The following is an 11,695-nucleotide window of genomic DNA, read 5'->3' as shown; positions in this document are numbered from 1 at the left end:
CAGTGTTTGCACAGCTGGCACACAGGACCAGGATCTACAGATGAGATAAGTGGTCGGCCCAAGAGAGAGAGAGAGAGAGAGAGAGAGAGAGAGAGAGAGAGAGAGAGAGAGAGAGAGAGAGAGAGAGAGAGAGAGAGAGACAGTGATCTGAAATATTCAGACTGAAACAACAAGACTGGCACGAGAATCCCATCAGAGAGGAGAAGCGCTCTCACTGACCAGGAATGTGTGTTAGCTGGTGTTGTTACAGCCTCTCTGATCAGGCTGGGGTTTGAACGTGATCGCTGTCTGGACCAGAGTGAATGAGATATCTGATTGATGACTTAGGAGGCAGGAGGAGCTGAATGCAAGGTGTGCAAAGATGTTTGGAGTTTGCATGCTCTCCAGTCTGAGTCCTAGGAAATAAAGCCCCTTGGATGAGATCATGAGAGGTCCCATGAGCTGTTAGAGAAGCAGGCGTCAGGTTTTGGTCCTCCTCTATGTCGATTGTTAAAGCTTGCAGATTTTAAACCATCTTCCTCTTAAAACTCTCTGTAGTAACTTTATTTAAACAGAGCTAAGTTTCATCTGAGGAAGTCTCTGCAGGGATGATCGGGTGCAGGTCTCTGCTTCAATTCCTGGATCCATTTTGTTGGTTTCCTCACGCCGACATTTCCTGAAGTCTGTGCAGAAAGTTTTAATTTCTGCAACCCCAACATCATCAAATATGTTGGCCTGCAGTTTACACACCTGGCTGCAAACACCTGCAAACAAGTGCAACACTGCAACATTTTGGCTCCAACATGCATTTTATTAATGACTCTGATATGAAACTGTTGGTAGTTTCAGCTGTTTTCACACACGTTCACAAACCTCCTGAAGACTTCCTGAATTTTCAGGGTGAACTGCATGTGTGAACGGAAACTGACAGAATTCATACCCAGCAAGAGATGTACAAGAAATCCAGAATTTAAGTCGCACTGGGGAACAAGATGCAGGATTTCGTGTTCCTGCATGAAGACTTGCATTACTTTCAACAAAGTCCACAATGTGCAGCTACTAAGCTCTTTCTAGCTCCATGTTTTAGATAGGATTGGATTAGAGAACTTTATTGATCCCCTGTGGGGGAAATTCATATGCCACAAGGGTCTGTTCACAGAATCAACAAACAATAAGACAGTACAGTCCCAAAAAACAAGACAAATAAACACATAACACAGTCACACTATTTGAGGCATAATTAACAGCTATGGGTCAGATCCATGGCTACAAGTTTTCATTAAAAAATCTGACTGCTGCAGGAACAAAGGACCTTCTTAGACGTTCTGTGGAGCACTGAGGCATCGCCATTCACTCACTGAAGGAGCTTCTCAGTCCATTAAAAACATTGTGCAGGGGATTGCCTTCGAAGATCAGAACAGTTTTCAATTTAGTCTTAGTTCTCTTCTCCAAGGTAACCTCAAGAGAGTCAGGGGTAATCCCAATTACAGAACCAGCAGATATGATGCTGACTACCTGTACGGTAGTTTGTGCTCTACTTTCTATTATTAACAAAGACCCAACATCAAGATAAGATAAGATCCAGTCCCATCTTACAGACAGGACTCAGTCTGATCTCATCTTAATCCACCATGAGCAGAGCGCTTTGCAGCATTTAGCAAGTTACAGTGGCAAGGACAAACTTCCTTGAACAGGCAGAAACCTCCAGCAGGACCAGACTCATGTTAGACACACATCTGCTGAGACCTACCGTGTTGGAGAGAGGGATAGAGGGAGATGAAGACCTGCATCACCTCCCTCTGAGACTCATCTCAGATTACACACTGCCTCGCTTTATTCTACAGGGAAGACTTCCCAAAACTTTAAGAGGAAGAGCTTCTTTGGGAATGCATGAGTGAAAGAGGGTTGGATGTTTGAATCAACATCAGGTCAGGAAAAATGACTTCTTGAGCATCTCTAACTTTTTGTGGAGCTTGTCCTCGTTCCAAAAAAAAGACGAGGGAAGCTGTGAAGACTTTCTTTCACACCCGTCCGTCAGGCGTGCAACTTTAGCCGCACTTACATGCAGTTTTCAGTTCAAAGACATTAAAACAACATTGTCAGATAATAACTTTAAGTTCTGAGATTGCATTTCAGTCGACTGTTTTCCTGCACGCAACCAGAGAGCTCTGAAACAGGATTGAAGTTAGACTTTTAGGGCATTTTGGTCTTTATTGACAGGACGGTTGGAGAGAGACTAGAGAGGGAAGACATGCAGGGAATGTTCACAGCCGGGAGTCGAACCAGCAACCACTGTGACGAGGACTAGCCTCTGTACATGGGGCACATGCTTAAACTGCACCCCTGAACCTGTTTTAGATAATACTCCCTCATGTACAGCTGATGTGTTCATGCAGGATCTGTTAGAAGGTGAAAGAAAGGTTGAAAATCTCTGAATCTGTCCTCAGTCGGTTTGATGATCACAGGGTTCATAGCGAGCGTTCATTTAGAGGCAAAAAGCCAAAGACTTAATAGTTCCTGCGGTTCCTGAAGGCACCATTGTCTCCTCTCTCTGTTCATCGCTCCTCTCTGCGCCGTTCAGCCGCTCACGTCGGATCGTTATCCCTCTCCCGGGTCCCTGAGGATTAGTCTTCAGAGGCCGGGGGGGCCTGGAGGAGACCGATAGGGTCCCCTCTCCGATTTGTGCCCGTGTTTGAAGTGCTTTGTCTGGGGCGCTGGTGGCAGGGCCGAGGGGCGGGGCGGAGCTGCATACATATTCATGGAGGGGAGGGTTAACAGCTCCTTGTTATGTCTGGGTGATGAAGAGCTCTGGACACCATTCCCCCTAACACACACACACACACACACACACACACACACACACACACACACACACACACACACACACACACATGCTCTGGGATTTCACGGTGGGCACATTTTCGTTTCCTTTTGATATTCGTTATGGGTCAGACCCCCACGGAATATTTCATCCCAAACTGGCAGGATGTTGGAGAAAAAGTGTGTGTGCATGTGTGTGTGTGTGTATGCATGTGTGTGTAGTGTGTATTGCTGCACATAAAGCACACACACACACACATGCACACACATCCAGGGCCTGAAGTATTGGCAGGGACAGCAGGATTGGGGATGACTGCTTTTCCCTCTGTTGTTACTCTTCTCTTTGTTACACACACTCGTACACACACAAAGGCACGTGCACACATCGTTTACACACACACAAACACACACACACACATGTATAAACACACACTCCTCTGGGGCTTCTATGTTTCTGTGCTTGAAACTCTTGCGTCTGTGCCTCTCGCAGTAACAAAGACATGTGTGAGTGAATATTTTATTACATCTCTTCTCATCTTTGTATTTAATTGAATTCCCCCCTTCTCTCTCTCTCTCTCTCTCTCTCTCTCTCTCTCTCTCCCTCTCTCTCTCTCTCTCTCTCTCTCTCGCACTCTCTCTCTCTCTCTCTCTCTCTCTCTCTGAGTTTGTGTATCTTTGCTTTCCTCTGGGTTCTCTGTCGGATATGAAGGAAACAAAGTCTGCAGCGTCCTCAGCAGATCTGGCTCCGTCAATAATCCTGCTCTATTGTTATTTACCAGCGAGGTCGGAGCACGTGTTACGGTGAAATCTGTCCCCGGGGGGACGAGGGACGGCCTTCTGCACTTCCCTCCAGAGTCTCATCTGCAGCTTTTATTATTGCCGACGCAGCTCGGCTCCCCTCAGAGGAGGGTGGGGGTTGGTTGGAGAGAGCAGCCCTCTCTCTTTCCTCTGTGCTGCCTGGCTTTGGGATGCTCTGCTGGTTATTGTTCCCTCAGCACTGTGTTTCTGTGTGTGTGTGTGTGTGAATGTGTTTGTGTGTGTGTGAGTCATTGTGTGTTTAGGCTCATATCAGTCACTTTATCCCCGGTGATGAGGCAGGACAGATCACTCAGTCAGCACAGCCGACACATCGCGCTCTCAGTGAGGAATGTGAGCTGCAGATCTCACACTGAGCTCCACGTACAGTCTGCTTACTAATTTATGACTTTATATAAGATACAGTCCTGCAAATCAAGCTTTACTGCAAACACACTCTAATGGATGTATCTCACATTCATGTAAGTGAAGGGAAACTGCATTTTTAAATCATTCAGATCTCAGAGATGGATTTATGTGTAAACATCCTTTAAAAGCTTTGATCTGAATCTTTCAGATAATTTAACTGAATCTTTTTTTTTACTGCTTCTTCTGTAACTTTAATGAAACAAGATGTAGAGACACACAGCAGCCTGGTTTCACCACACACACACACACACACACACACACACACACTGTGGAAAAGCAGGGTGAAGCTGGAAATACTCTCAGCGCTCATACACTCCATCCAAACCTCAGGGTTAAGTTCCTGTGTGTGTGTGTGTGTGTGTGTGTGTGTGTGTGTGGGATCCAAACATCTGTCTTGGATTATTGTCAACCTGTTATGACGTGAGCAGTGTTGACTTTTCCATGATGGCCGTCCATGAAAAGTTAAAAATAGTCAGGAGGAATTACAAACCGACGTTTTCTCTGCATCACAACATAAAAACAAACTCAGTCTGAAGTTCAGGACGGATCTGAGCTGTGTGTTAATGCTCACTGTGGATTTAATGACTGTGGTCTGACGTGGAGTATTTTCCACCTGTCAGAGGCAGCTTGTGTTCGCTTCAGTCTCAGCTCCGTGTTCAGGAGTTTCAGGAGGAAAACGTCCTGACAACTTTCTTTTTAACATCAAACTGCAGGCGGACAAAGTTTAGCACTCAATTTTGAAGACAGGGGATCACTTCAATCAATCAGACTTCAGTGTTAAGCACTTTCATATAACATAGTGTAACACAAAGTGCTCTACATATTCAGTAATTGAGTAATAAAATTATAAAAATAAAAATAGAAAAGAAAATATAATTAAAAAAATAACATAAAATACAATAAAAGCTAAAATGACATAAAAACAAAGTGAAGATAGAAAAATAAAAACACAAAATAAAATAGAACAAAAATGATGTGAAATAAAATAAGTTAAAAAGCTAAATAAATTAGAATAAAGATAACATACAGTATAATACAAATAAAATAAGATAAAACAAAAATAAGACAAAAAATAAATAAAATAAAATAGAATTTAAAAAAAATAAAAAAATAAAAAAATAAAATATGATTAAAATAAAATAAATTATAAAGCAAAATAAATTAGAATAAAGATAACATACAGTATAATACAAATAGAATAACATAAGACAGAAATAAAATATAATAGAATCAAAATAAAATAAGATAAACTATTAAGTAAGAGAAATAAATAAAAAAGAAAATTAACTAAATAAAACTAAAAATTTGATAAAATAACGATATAAATAAAAAAAAATAAAAAAAAGATAAACAAAATAAATCAATAAAACATGCAAACAGTAAGACCTCATCCTCTCCCATCCCCCTTATGTATTAAAGACTCAACAAAAACAACAGCTAAGTTGAGGAAATGCTATCATTAGGTCTAAATAAGGAAACACTGGAGGAACCATAAAATGTTAAAAATTAAAATGGAAAGCTAAGACAAACACAATGGAGGTAATCAATAAGAAAATGAAACACAGATTCTCAATTTAGTGTCATTGGTTGGAGACATTATTTCCCTTTGAGAAGTAGCTTGTAACGTCTACTTTACATGAACTCATAAAGTTGAAATCAATGCTTCTTACTCTGCGTTTGTCGTGCTTCCTTGTTCAGTCAGCCTCCTTCCTGATTGGCCGTCCTTCCACGTGTGCTTAGAGTGCATGCTCCGCCATCCTCTGGGTTATCCTCACCCAACAGGATATCTGATCGTAAATACTGAACATTTAGGATTTCAAGTCAAGGCGACTAAAGATCTGAAATCACTGAACATGAAGTAATTCGGACTTTGCAGACTTCTGGCGTACAGGGAGAATCTTGCACCCTGCCTTGAGTGCAAAGCTTTAAAAAGCTTCCTCGTGTGCAGCTCTTCGAAAGACTCGTCTGGTTGTGTGTTTCTGCAGAGTGCGGTCACCCAGATGGACTCTGTTTTTCTGTGGAGGTGTGATGTCACACACGGAGCGGCTGACATTAGTTCACTGTCTCAGTCGTCTGGTTCGCTCAGAGCTGAGTCATGGTCCCGCTGAGCGCCTTCACATCAGAGACTCTGAGGGGACGGATCCTGCAACAGCTCCATCATGCATCCAGAGTTCTCCCTCTTTATCTTCCTCTTCTGTTTTTTATCTGTTTACTTTATAACCCACACTTTGAACAGACTGATGCTGTGTCATTAAAACCTGCAGAGAACACTTCAGCCCGCCTCCAGAGGCTGCTTCAGTCTCATTAGGAAGATAAAGTTCAGTGGTCCAGGCTCTCGTCCTGATTTGGTTTTTGTGCAGCAGCGTCTGCGTGTGATGAAGTTTGTGCAGGAGGAGGATGTTAGGGAGGCCGGTCATCAATAATCCAGAGTAATGTCTCCTCCATCGATCGCTCCTGATGCTATTTCTGGGCCTGTGGTGGAGTCTTATTTTAGCTGTGCAGACTAATGATTCAGAGCGCAGAGACCAAAGACCCTTTCATGTGTGTTATTCAGAGTGTGTGTGTGTGTGTGTGTGTGGTGTGTGTGGTTTGTGTGTGTGTGTGTGTGTGTGTGTGTGTGTGTGTGTGTGTGTGTCTTTGTTTGAAAAGAGAGGATGAAAGAAGAGGCAGCCTTGTTGAAGCTCCTGAATGTGAAATAATCTGCCTGTTGGTGAATAGCTGATCAGCTGTGTGCAGTGCGGCACTGCAGTGATATTTACATCTGTGTGTGTGTGTGTGTGTGTGTGTGTGTGTGTGTGTGTGTGTGTGTGTGTGCGTGTGTGTGTGTGTGTATGTGTGTATGTGTGGATGCAAAAATAACTCCTGATACCTGCTTGTAGAGACAGAACAAGTGTATTAAAACCTCTCTCTGTTATTTTATAAGAATCGTTGCAAACTTTAAAGTGATGTGTAAGTGACTGTGCATGGTGGAGCAACCTACGGTGGCCCTAAAGGTCAAATAACCCAAACACATTTTATTAAAACCAACAACGTAACACAACAATGTCTCAAAAAACACGAATGACGATGCAGGTCCGTCTGTCGCCCTGCCCTCGAAGCGCAGACAGCAATGGGGCCACAGGAACCATTTAGTTCCTGATAGAGTAGTTCAGGGGTCTAAAAGTTCCTGAAAGTTCTGGTGGAAATGCACCTCAGGAGTTAGAGAGTCACCGCAGACCTGAGGAGGAGACTAAAGGCCAAATTCCACAAGATCCGTCTCCGGTCCGTCTCTGATCCGTCACAGCACCAGATCTGATAGGTTTCTATTCTAGTCAATGTGTTAACTTCCACTGGATCCGCTCCATTGCATTCCGGCTGCGTCTCTGATCCGGCAGGTTGGAGTCCTCCGGATCAGATACACGAGACTTCTATTTGTGCCGGATACCAAGGCACGACGCATCAATCTCAACAGAGCAGATGGAGCTGGACAGGAAGTCAGGTTTCACCAAAACAAAATGAAAACATCCGGTTAATTTTCAGAATAAAACATTCTGTGTTATCACCAGATCGTATTTCACTTAACTACAACAACAAACCAAAGTCATGATGAGCGGAGCCAGGCCTGGAGTCAACAGGTCAGAGGTTTTCAGAGGACCAGAAAGACAACATGGATGAGGAGAGGAGGAGGAGGAGGATCCTTGAGCCAGGGATTACCGCAGGAAAAACCTCGGTCACATGACTCCAGCTGTCCGGTGGTCCTGCTCTGAATCGGAGACAGACCGGACAAGGATCTGGTGGAAGTCCCAAGTAAGCAGTCATATGTCTTACCTTTGCAGGGAACAATAGTGTCACACTCATACAGGACCTGAAACAGAGAAAGAAACCCGAATGGAACTCCTGAAGAGTGCAAACACTGTCACATTAACCAGGAATCCACAGACGTCAGAGAGCGATTAGAGTTATCTCAGAATATCTGCACACCATACGAGCAATGATTGGACCTTTGGTACATGCACTCCTGCATATGTCTGAATGTGTGACAGTGTTATAGAAGAAGAAGAAGAAGAAGAAGAAGAAGAAGGAGAAGAAGAAGAAGAAGAAGAAGAAGAAGAAGAAGAAGAAGAAGAAGAAGAAGAAGAAGAAGAAAAAGAAGAAGGGGACAAAGAAGCAGAGGAAGAAGAAGAAGAAGAAGAAGATGAAGAAGAAGAAGAAGAAGAAGAAGAAGAAGAAGAAGAAGAAGAAGAAGAAGAAGGGGACAAAGAAGCAGAGGAAGAAGAAGAAGAGGAAGAAGAAGAAGAAGAAGAAGAAGAAGTAGAAAGAAGAAGAAGAAGAAGAAGAAGAAGAAGAAAAAAAAAGAATAAGAAGAAGAAGAAGAAGAAGAAAGATGAGAAGAAGAAGAAAAAGAAGAAGAAGAAGAAGACAAAGTAAAAAAAGAAGAAGCAGAAGAATAAGAAGGGGACAAAGAAGCAGAGGAAGAAGAAGAAGAAGAAGAAGAAGAAGAAAAAGAAGAAGAAGAGGAAGACAAAGTAAAAAAAGAAGAAGAAGAAGGGGACAAAGAAGCAGAGGAAGAAGAAGAGGAAGAAGAAGAGGAAGAAGAAGAAGAAGAAGAAGAAGAAGAAGAAGAAGAAGAAAAAGAAGAAATTAGAGCCAATAAAATCAAGTCTAAAAGGATCAAGACTCCAGTGACACTTGTAGTACAAAGAACAACTCTATTCTTAGACCAACACGCTCTGGCTTGTGGCCTTCATCAGGGTCAGGACCTGAGTTTTAGAAGGTCCTGACCCAGATGAAGGCCACAAGTTGTGCCAGAATCCTAAAAATGTTTATCTTGACGTCTTTAACTTAAAACAACACAATCAAAACAGCGACCCTAACATCCCTAACATTAACATCACACCCTCTTTATCAGCCTGTAGCAGTGTGTGTGTTAGAGCATCATGCTGACGTTAGCTCTAAGCCCAGCTGTGTCTCTGTACAGTTAGTGACTGTGACTTCATCTTTTTTAAATTCCCTTGTCTTCAGTTTTTACTTGTTTTCCCGCCTGTATCTGCTCCGTCTGCTTGCAGGCGGTCGAGTTGGAGCTGTGTTTTTTTTTTTTTTGCATGTGTAGGAAGGTATCTGACAGCTGCTACTTCTTTATTCACTCACTCACAGTCTCTGCAGCGAGCTGGAAGCATGCTCTGTGTTTTTGTTTCCTGTGCTGAGAGTCCTGTTTCTGCTTTCTGTCAGAGTTTGATCAGAGTCTGTGTTCTGTATCAGGACTGATGTTTATACTGACGCTCTGTAAATGCATCTTCTGCAGGCGTCTAAGGAGGAGATGTTATTTACACGGTCCAAATCAAACCTTAAAACCTGTAAAATCTGGAGACCTGGTTTGTTTTGATTCAGTGTTAAATACGTCATGTTGTATGTCGGCTGGTTGCATCATTATTTTTGTGATAAACATGTTTTAAAACCTGATGAGAGAGTGGGGGAGGTGGTGTCTGTCTGGCTGCTGGAGATCTTTGTTTACTTGATGGTGTTATTTCATATGTTTATTTACTCAACCTGAAATATCTGCAGTGTTTGAAGAGTCCTGGAATATTTAGATATGTTATTCTCATGTTTCTTCACACTGAATTACTTCAATCAGAAGTCTGCAATTTTGTCTTTTTATGATATTTATGACACATATTCTTTACTTTCAATATTTGTTTGAGTTTAATTTCCTTTCAGATAAGGTTTAGTAGATTTAAAGGGGACATTAGTTTTTTGAAGATACTTCAGAAAATCCTTCTGTTCTTATGTCATTGTACCTTTCTTTAAGTCAAGTATAATTATTATTTTTTAATTTATTTATTGTATTATTATAATTACTATTTAATAATTAATTTATTATAATTTTTTATAATTTAATTTCAGATTTATTTGATCATTAATTCTATTACATTTTGATTTAGTTTATTCTTATTCTATTCTAATTTTATTATTATTAGTTTTTGGTTTAATTTATTAATAATATTTAATTTTGTATTTTTTTGTGATTCTTATTATTTGATTTTTGTATTTATTTGATTGTTATAACTAGTTGATTTATTGTATTCATATATGTTTATATTCACTTGTATATTTGTAATTTTATTCCTTTTATTGATTTGTTTCTGTCAGATTAGTTTCTTTGTCTACATTGTTGATAGTCGTCATCGTTGTTTGTGTTATGATTTTGTAAAAAATATTTTAAAAAAATTGAAAAAGAAAAGAAGATACTCCAAGAATTTACAGCAAAATAAACAATAATACCAACACAGGCTCAGGCTCACTCATCCAAAGGTTTCAATAGTTGTTAATTATAACAATGATGATCATTAATCTAAAATGTATTTAAGCTAACTTTGCAATGTGCTCATGATAAAATGCTTCATATGAATAAAAACAGGAAGACGTACAGAATAAACGCAGAGCTGCAAATATGCAGAGAGACAGTAAGTACATCATAGAGTAGGGCAGGTGCAACGCCTCCTCACCTGTGCAGCTGTGCAGCTTCTTACTCCTGACGCTGCTAAAGCTAACACTAACTCTATTTCACTTCTCTGCAGCGGTGTTATCACCCAACATTTACTAAAACACAAAGACAAGGGCCAAGACTAAAACCAGCAGCTGAGTGACTCCATGCCCAGACCGCTTGGTTTCAAATGTTCCTCTGTTTATCTGCAGACCTCCACGTTCTCTCTCAGGCTGCACGCTCAGTCTTTGTAGGCCGTGATGAGGTAGGCGGTTTGCTCCACTGAGACTGTGCGACATGTACAGATACGGCAACACAACTGAGACAAACCACAGACAGAGCTACAGGAACACAGTTTATCATCTATGGGATCAGATTCTAGTAAAAGAACTCATCAGCTGACTCTAGAGCAAACGTAGAGAGTAACGGAGGAGTCAAAGTCAGAAGTACTTTAACTTCCTCACTGTCCTCCACTGGTCTTTGAATCACAGAGACAGCTTGTGATATTTTCCTGTGAGGATGAAATCACAGTGAACTCGATAATGAGAGTGATTTTATTGAAACCCTTTAACGGTCCGTTCACCGCGTCCCTGCTCCTCTCAGCGATTCAAACCCTCTGATCAGACGGACTAAATTTAGACCGCTGCTCTCTGGAGACTTTATCTGGGCTGAGAATCTGAAGTTGAGCTGTCCTGCTCAATGTTGTTCTTTTTTTACTCTGACAGCCTCTCAGCAGCGGCTCTACTTTATCTCCACTGTGTGTGTGTGTGAGTGTGTGTATGTGTGTGTATGTGTGTGTGAGATTCTGAAGGTCCCTGTGCAGAGCATGTCCTCACATGAACACAGCTTTAAAAGCAACGTTAGAGAAACTGCAGTGACGACCACGTCCAGCGGCCACGATGACTCATCAGAGTAACGTTCCTGATGTTAATGTCTCTCTTCCTCTCTTTGCAGTGGCTCATGCGCAGGACACACACCACCACTCCGCAGAGAAGCCCCTGATCCAGTGCTACAAGTGTGCGCAGCCATGTAAGGGCGAGGTGCTGCGGGTGCAGAACAAGCACTTCCACCTCAAGTGCTTCACCTGTAAAGGTAACTCACACCTGACTGACAGCAGGGACCATTGCACCTTATGATACGTCTGAGGACTCAGGCAGCAAATAATCTGAGGGCCTGACTGGGATGGAAGAGACGCTCACCGCTCAAGAAGCA

The 11,695-nt window shown here is 41.8% G+C and overlaps 1 protein-coding gene across 4 annotated transcripts in view; it reads left to right on the top strand.

Moving 5' to 3' along the window:
* LOC117811475 (actin-binding LIM protein 1-like) overlaps window positions 1-11,695 on the top strand; it is a 79,285-nt gene that overhangs the window by 24,740 nt on the left and 42,850 nt on the right. For all 4 annotated transcript variants that reach the window (XR_004631011.1, XR_004631010.1, XR_004631012.1 and 1 more), the window contains exon 2: window positions 11,438-11,575. Coding sequence is in view for 1 of the 4 variants with exons in the window: in XM_034681766.1 (XP_034537657.1) it covers window positions 11,438-11,575 (138 nt within the window). In the remaining 3 variants the exon portion in view is untranslated. The remainder of the gene's footprint in view (window positions 1-11,437; window positions 11,576-11,695) is intronic.

Source organism: Notolabrus celidotus, chromosome 4, assembly GCF_009762535.1.
Source record: "Notolabrus celidotus isolate fNotCel1 chromosome 4, fNotCel1.pri, whole genome shotgun sequence".
NCBI lineage: Eukaryota > Metazoa > Chordata > Actinopteri > Labriformes > Labridae > Notolabrus > Notolabrus celidotus.
Note: the sequence above shows the minus strand (reverse complement) of the source record. Positions and strands in the feature narration are given on the sequence as shown.